The sequence below is a fragment of the Sinocyclocheilus anshuiensis genome, unplaced genomic scaffold, assembly GCF_001515605.1.
Source record: "Sinocyclocheilus anshuiensis isolate Anshui unplaced genomic scaffold, SAMN03320099.WGS_v1.1 scaffold140, whole genome shotgun sequence".
NCBI lineage: Eukaryota > Metazoa > Chordata > Actinopteri > Cypriniformes > Cyprinidae > Sinocyclocheilus > Sinocyclocheilus anshuiensis.
Genome location: NW_015554147.1, coordinates 2,928,161 through 2,935,604, shown reverse-complemented (window position 1 = coordinate 2,935,604; position 7,444 = coordinate 2,928,161). Strand labels below are relative to the sequence as shown.

Below are 7,444 nucleotides of genomic sequence, written 5' to 3'. Positions count from 1 at the left end.
TTTTTTTTTTTTTTTTTATCGTACCTGTAGCTTCCGCTAAGAAAAATAGTCCATTACAAAGCATAAAATAATCGGCATAGCAACAAAATGAATTTTGTTTCAGTACTATAATGGTATTAATAATGATGATGATCCTACAAAATACTGTGCCAGATGAGTTTTGTATAAAAAAAGAGAAAGTCCGCAGAGTAACACGAAAGTAGCGCCGGTTCCCCTTTTGAGTTTACAGTATGTGTCCACTGAGTAGAGCGGGAGTTTCCAAATAATTTCTATAAAAGTTGCATCACGTTAATTTGAGTCAGGGCCATCCATAGTGGGGTGCAACTGATTAGACGTCTGCATTTACATCTGCAAGACATATTTGTAGAGCGTTTGCTCATCTGCAATACGTTTCTGAGACATTTATCAGATGTCTAGTAGACGTTTAGAAGATGTCTTTAAGATATTTATGATTAAGAATGCATAGTATCCAGAGGTGATATAGTATCCAGAGAGCCGTGTAATATGAGAGGATGTATTTAATCTGACTGAATTTCACATAGATGGGCCCATATTTAAAAATGATATAGCCTGTCACAACTGTAACCGGATATTTTGAAGTAGTCAACTGAACATACTTGTTTTAATGAGAAGTGAGGGTTGAATTCAATCATGTTGAAGTTTGGAAGGAGACAGACACTAAAGGAGAAAATAAAGTAGAAAATAAGCATTTGAATACTTATATGTTTATATGAAATACTCAATAATTGTTTGACTAATTGACTCTAGACTCTCCTGTTGTATTTTGACGAGTCGTACAGCGGCTCCTAGTGGTGACAGTGATTACAGTATGAGTTGTGATGACAGATACTCTTCTGAATGTGGGAGAGTCCAGGGCCAATGGCCTTTCAGTAAGTGCCAGTCTTAATGCCAGCTACATTCTATATTAAGCAGTACCATTCACTGATGTGCTGGCATATAGAATATCTCACACCCCTCAGACTTGAAAAGACACAGTGTGTGCAGCGTTCTGATATTTGTGCTGGATATTCTATCCCCCGCCCCGGCCTGCCAAAACTCTCACATTGCCTTGTATACCTCACAGCTGGACGAACAAACAGAAGGAAGCATGTGTGCGTAAACGTGCCTGCCTATTCTCGCATACATGTTTATGACGTCATACACATGTATGTATGCATTTGTGTGCATGTTTTGTCGTGTCTGTGTTTGATGGGTTGTGTATGACGAAAGCGAGTGACCTGCTAAAGCTATTGTTATCATGATCCCGTTCGTTTAGAGGATGTGTCTCTGATTTCACAAATTGCACAGCAGGTATGAGGGAGCGATGATGCTCTCTGTCAACACGCATCAGGACTGGAGAGGGATTCTTTGCACTTTTCTGGACTAGTTTGGAATTTTGCATCCCGACAGTTGATGCTAAAATACTTTAGATAAATGTGTCTGCTAAATGAATAACTACATGTAATTACTGCTCAGTTTCATACACGCATCTATTCTTAAAAATAAAGGTTCTAAAAGAAGTTTTCACAGTGATGCAATAACCATTTTTCAAAATATTTCAGTCCACAGTTCGCAAAGAAAGGAACCATGTTTTCTTCATTAAAAGAACATTTTAATAATATGAATAACATTTTCTATCCTTTGTGCTTTCTTCATGGAACCTTGATATGTCAATAAAGAACCCATAGACATAGTGGCATAGATGTTTCAAAAGTATCAAATCTGTAATATTGGCTTTTGGGGCATCATCATCATTGTAATATGATCTGGAGATGTCTGGTTGTGAAATCTCTTGATGGTTTTGAGTTGTGAAACAACAGCAATATGTACCTAAAACTATCCATCAATGCAAAACAAGATTTGCTGTGAGATCAGTCATTCTGACCTGAAAAACTTGCTTGTCTTGCAACCTACTGAATAACCGGATTTTATTTGGTCGTATAACTACAGTAAAGTAGAAATAAGGAATGAATGAATGAATGAATAACTGTCAGCATGCATGTCAAGTGTTAATATAGGGAACAATCATGTGCAACGAGTATATGGAACCGTGAGATTTAAATGACAACTGGAATAATATTTGATCTGTGCATGGTTCTCTGTTTGGAAAATCACATACGAAGCCACAGAGTTGAGTCCTTGCTAAACCTTTGGATGGATCACAGTTGCTGCGAGAATTCACAAATGTGCTTAATCAATCCCTTAAACCTCATTACACGGGTGCTGCTACCAATACTACCATGATGCAAGCATGATCTTGAGGGTCAAACGTTTTTGTACGCGTCCCATGTTGCCTGATGTATTACAACTTGGATTAATGACATGTCAGGAACATGTCGCGATGTCCTGTGAACTTCACACAAGTCTTCTCATTATGATGGAATGACATTGCACCTGTTGCTTCAGGATGTCATACCTGACTGCATCCTATGCTGCATAGTCAAGAGTGTGGCAACAGTTCTGTAAATAGATAAATGTCATGTGGCTTCCAAGGATTTGTGTTCCTTGGGGTGAGTAAGAGAATATTTTTATTTTTTTTTACCTCAGATACCCGACTCATTATAAATGTGACAGTTTAAATGAATGAAACAAATGCAGTTTGGAGAATGTGTGCACACCAATACCCTGAGGTCACCGAGGCAAAAACAGTCAAGGCTAAAATGTTTAAAGGGGAAATATGATGAGTGTCATCTATTGTGCCATGATAAATCATCAGGGAGGAGTGGTGATAATTCAAAGGGATGTCTACCTGTGGAGTTCAACTATTATCTATCCAACTGTCATGACTCTGGACAAATGTAATGTTATGTGTGTGTGTGTGTGTGTGTGTGTGTTACCATTAAAACTAATTATTATTATTATTATTATTATTATTATGTGTGCGTGTGTGTGTGTGTGTGTGTGTGTGTGTGTGTGTGTCATTTTAATTGAGTATAATTTAATCATATAATCATTTTAATTGAGTATAATTTAGCTCAATGCATATGGTGGAAAAAAAATAATTTAAAAAAAAACAGTTTATGTGTATTTTGAGGCAGATGAATGTGAGGTATTGATAATAACAACAGCCACCAATCAGACAAAGCTAATGTAAACGTAATACAAGACATGAAATATGTACGCGTCATGTATATCTTAGTAGTCTATCACATTATTTTTTTAAATATTTTGACTTTAAGGCAAAAAGTCATTCCACTTTCAGCTGTACCGTTATCTTTTATGCTTTTGACAGTAGAAGACTTCAACACACATACAGTGTCTATTGCACAATTTAACTCACGACCAACAAACAGGTTTTGAACTGAAATACTTATTTGAACTACTATTTTATCCTTTAAATAGGAATATGAACTCAGAACATGATGAAGCGCATGTGCGTAGAGTGCGTAGCTGGAGTAGCCAACTTTAACATCGTTGGGTAAAATATATTGTTTATTATTTTTTAGTCGTATTGTTTAATCTTGGATAATAAAATAGTGATAATAACTATCGATTTCCTGGAATATAATATATAATAATACAAATATAATGTGTTCAGCAAGACAGTTAACAGAGACTTTTAACTACCGCTTCCATGGCCGTTCCGTATACAACATTTAGAAACACAATAACTTCAATTATATTTTTTGTTTATTATTAGTTTAAAAAAAACTATTGCATTAAGCTTCTCTAGTATGAATACATTAATGGGAAGCAAAAATAGGTGGCACACTCTGACCAAGTACTCTTCAAACTAATGCAAACGCATTAGTAAAAAAAAAAAAAGCAAAGTAACTTTATTTTATTTCTGTATAAAAAAATATCTTTTTGTATCACTTTTTCACAAAAGCATGTTGCATGCACATTATAAACGATGCTTTCATCGTTAGATCTTACTTGTCACAAACTTGTCACAATAATATGTCACAATAATTTATTCTCATATTATGACTATATTTTCCACTCGATTTTCTTACTTTGTAATTGCAATAAAGAGGGTGAAAAAGTAAAATGCATCGGTTTTGGTGGGTTGCTTTTTTTTTAGATATGAGGGCAAAAAGATCATAAAAAGATAAAAAAACAAAAAAAGTAAAATAGGCCTATATCAACGTCCATTCAAAATTAAAAAAATAATAATGATAAGTGTTTGTGTCACTTACCAGGGCATGAATGCAGAGGTCTAGGTCTGACGATTAAAGAGGGACAGACCGAGTAAAGTGAAAGTTTCTCGAAGTAATCACAAGTTTCCCTGGAGAGGATCTCGTCGATCATGAAAGTCTTGTATCGTCTTCTGACGGCTTTCAGCTGCGCGCTGCTCGCGACTCTCAGCTCTGCTTGACAATGCATAGTGTCCAGATACGCGCCGAGTGACGTTCACCACAAAAGTTCTGACAAAACAAGTCGTCTTGAAAGTTGTGTAAAACTTTGAAAGTATGATAGTGATCTAAAACGGCATCTCATCTGATCGGCTGTGGCGTCCTCTTGCAGCTGTGCTGCGCTGAGAGTGTGTTCAGTGTCTTCCGCGCGCTGCGCTCTGAGTCACCGCTATATAAACCAACTCTCCTGTCACTGCTGCACTGCTGTGTGTAACAGCAGACACACTTCACGTCAATCACCCCCTCCCTCACCCTCTCTCTATCTCTCCCTCTTTAACCCAACCTTCTGGGTAGTAACCCAACCGCTGGGTCAAAACAACACAATTGCTGGGTTTGTCCCTATTTTACCCAGCACTAGGTTGTATTTAACCCAGCATTTTTTTAGAGTGTACGGTTCATTTACAGTGTTAATTTAAACGTCTGCACTTCTCTTCTTCTTCTTCTATTATTTTTGTAATTGTTGTTGTTGTTGTAAAAAAAAATATTTATTAGTATTTTGTTTTATTTTATACACGTCCTACACTCTAAAAAAATGCTGGGTTGTTTCAACCCAACTTTGGGTCAAATATGGACTAACCCAGCCGTTGGGTTACATTTTTACATTAAATTTTGAACCCAGAAGTTGGGTTAGTCCATATTTGACCCAAAGTTGGGTTGAAACAACCCAGCATTTTTTAGAGTGTACAGATGAAACAAATGTGCGACTTCTTTTACAAATGGAAAAGCTGCGCAATTAGCTTTGTCTCTAAAATGTTAAATTCGGTCAGCATGGGCCAGATTTTGTTATGTACAAAGGTGATAATGATCATCCTCGTTTACAAGAGAAAAGAGTCCGAGTGTTTCTGAAACTCATTCTGAAATATGCATGATAAAATAGGCCTACATTTTAACATGGAGCAGGTGTTATGTGTTTACACAAGAGTTAACGTCATTAAAATTGAAAAGGTGACACGTGGTTTAATGATTTCATTTATTGCGGTTATTTTGTGCTGCTGAAAACGTCTGTCAATACGGAAACGCCTGTGTGTCTTAAAACTTTCAACGATCGCGTAAAGCAACTATTTCACTTGCCAGGACAAGTGGCATCATTCATTCACACATGAAGCGCAAAGTTAAGCGCTTTACTAGTAAAAGCTAGCCTACAGCGAATCAGAAGCGCGTGGCTCTTTTTTCTGAGTAATTTAATAAATAAACAGATAAATAGCTTAACTTTATATTACATTTTATTAATATCTAACGTTCACAACAATTATTACTAAAGTTATATAAGTTAAGATCATTGGCTAACATTCAAATAATTTGATTAGACTATAGGCTTCATTAAAAATAAAATTAATAATTTTTAAAGCATTATAAAGCTAAATAGTTTTTGTATGGTGTTGCCTATAATTATTAATGAATTAAGGAAGGACAACCTAGTCCTATATTTCTAGTGATAAATCTGCACGATAAAATAATGACTTGTTTGTTTGTGCTTTAAAATTAAACCTTTACTGCAACTTAAATGTAATCATGCAATCAAATATTCGACTGTTAATAATTATACACTTCTATAAAGAATAACAAAGGCAACGAATATAAACATTTTCTAGAATTGATAACTGTGCAGGCGGAAAGCATTTGGTTTTGTGTTTATCTTGAGCAGTTTGTTAGTTTCTGGAGTTGGAACAACGGTAATTTTATTTAATTTGAAAAAAAAAAAAAAAGTAGCATACAATTGCGTATTAAACCCTATGGTCACAAATATTCTAAAAAATACTTAAAAGTGCAATCTAGACTTGAATAATTGGCGATATAACTGTAGAAATGCCTAGATAATTCCAGTGGCGTTTCTGAAAAAAAGTGTATTTATTTTGTACACTATTGTGATTTATTTGTTCATCCTATTTTTAGCGAAATTCGTTGTAACATAAAAAAATAAAGTAACATCAAGCAATATTTCCCTGCGTTGCTTCTGTGAGAGTCGTTCGTGAAATACGAGGCAGAATCGACAGGTGTTCGTGTTTCTCATCAGTGTCAGTAAGCTCAGACAGTATTAACCGTGTGAAATGATGGAGGTGAACAGACATTTCTCTCGGTTTTGTTACAGAACGAGTGAGAAAGACAGCTCTTTCCAGACAGCAGCAGCAGCAGCAGTTTTGTTTGACATTATGATGCTTATTACAGATGGACCGCTGCTTTGATGTTCGTGGCGCACTGAACTCCTTCATCGAGCTCAGTGTCGGGTTTCTGCTTTTCAGAGCCGTGTGTCCGCTGTCCAAATGATTATCATTTTCCCATGTATGAGAGTAAATATAACTCTGCAGAGGATCCGAGATAACAGCCGCCGCGTTCAAAGCGTGAGGGATTATGTAAAGGAAATATAGAGATCTCCACTGGAAAAAGCTTTGAGCTCTTTTGGGTTGGAGACCTTGATCAAAGGGGAGAAATTAGAACAACTGCTGCTGGCTTTAAAACAGAGGGATACAACAGAATATCAAGATAAACAGACGGTATAGTGGGAAGTGGGTTCATATGGCACCTGCACACAGCGCCTGGAGATTAGAGATGATAGATAGATAGATAGATAGATAGATAGATAGATAGATAGATAGACTTACAAAACAATAATCATGTAATAATTTTTAAATACTTAATTTCTGACCCTAAACATGTCTTTATGCTTTATGTTCTTCCAGTGATTTGTTGCGCATTCAATTCTCATTCCCATTCCCATTTCTTTTTCAAAAATTCTTGATGATATGACAGCGTTCTCTCTCTCTCTCTCTCTCTCTCTGTGTACTCGTGCATAAATAAAAATAGGAATTAAAAATTAAATACTCTTAAAATTAAGAAAAATATTTTTTTTTAAATCATGGGGTGAGAAAAGTTTAATAAAAGTTATGTATATATCGTATAGGCTACGTACAGAGACATTATATTAATTTATTTTCATGCAACAATATATGGGTTTTAATAGAGTGGTGAAAGGCTGGCGGGGGTGAAGGGCCACATGCAGCCACCGCTTTCTGGATTCCGGACGCCAAGCAGCTCAATCAATTAAGCAGTGAACGCGCAGAGGCTGAGCTCCCCAATAACGCGTTCCCCAG

General features: G+C 36.1%; 1 protein-coding gene across 1 annotated transcript in view; it reads right to left on the bottom strand.

The window, feature by feature from the left end:
- Nucleotides 1-4,535, bottom strand: part of LOC107670639 (homeobox protein BarH-like 2) — a 15,129-nt gene extending 10,594 nt beyond the window's left edge. Inside the window, exon 1 of the mRNA XM_016463312.1 lies at nt 4,140-4,535. Within this exon, the coding sequence (XP_016318798.1) occupies nt 4,140-4,326 (187 nt within the window). The 5' untranslated portion in view covers nt 4,327-4,535. The remainder of the gene's footprint in view (nt 1-4,139) is intronic.
- Nucleotides 4,536-7,444: the final 2,909 nt, after the last annotated feature.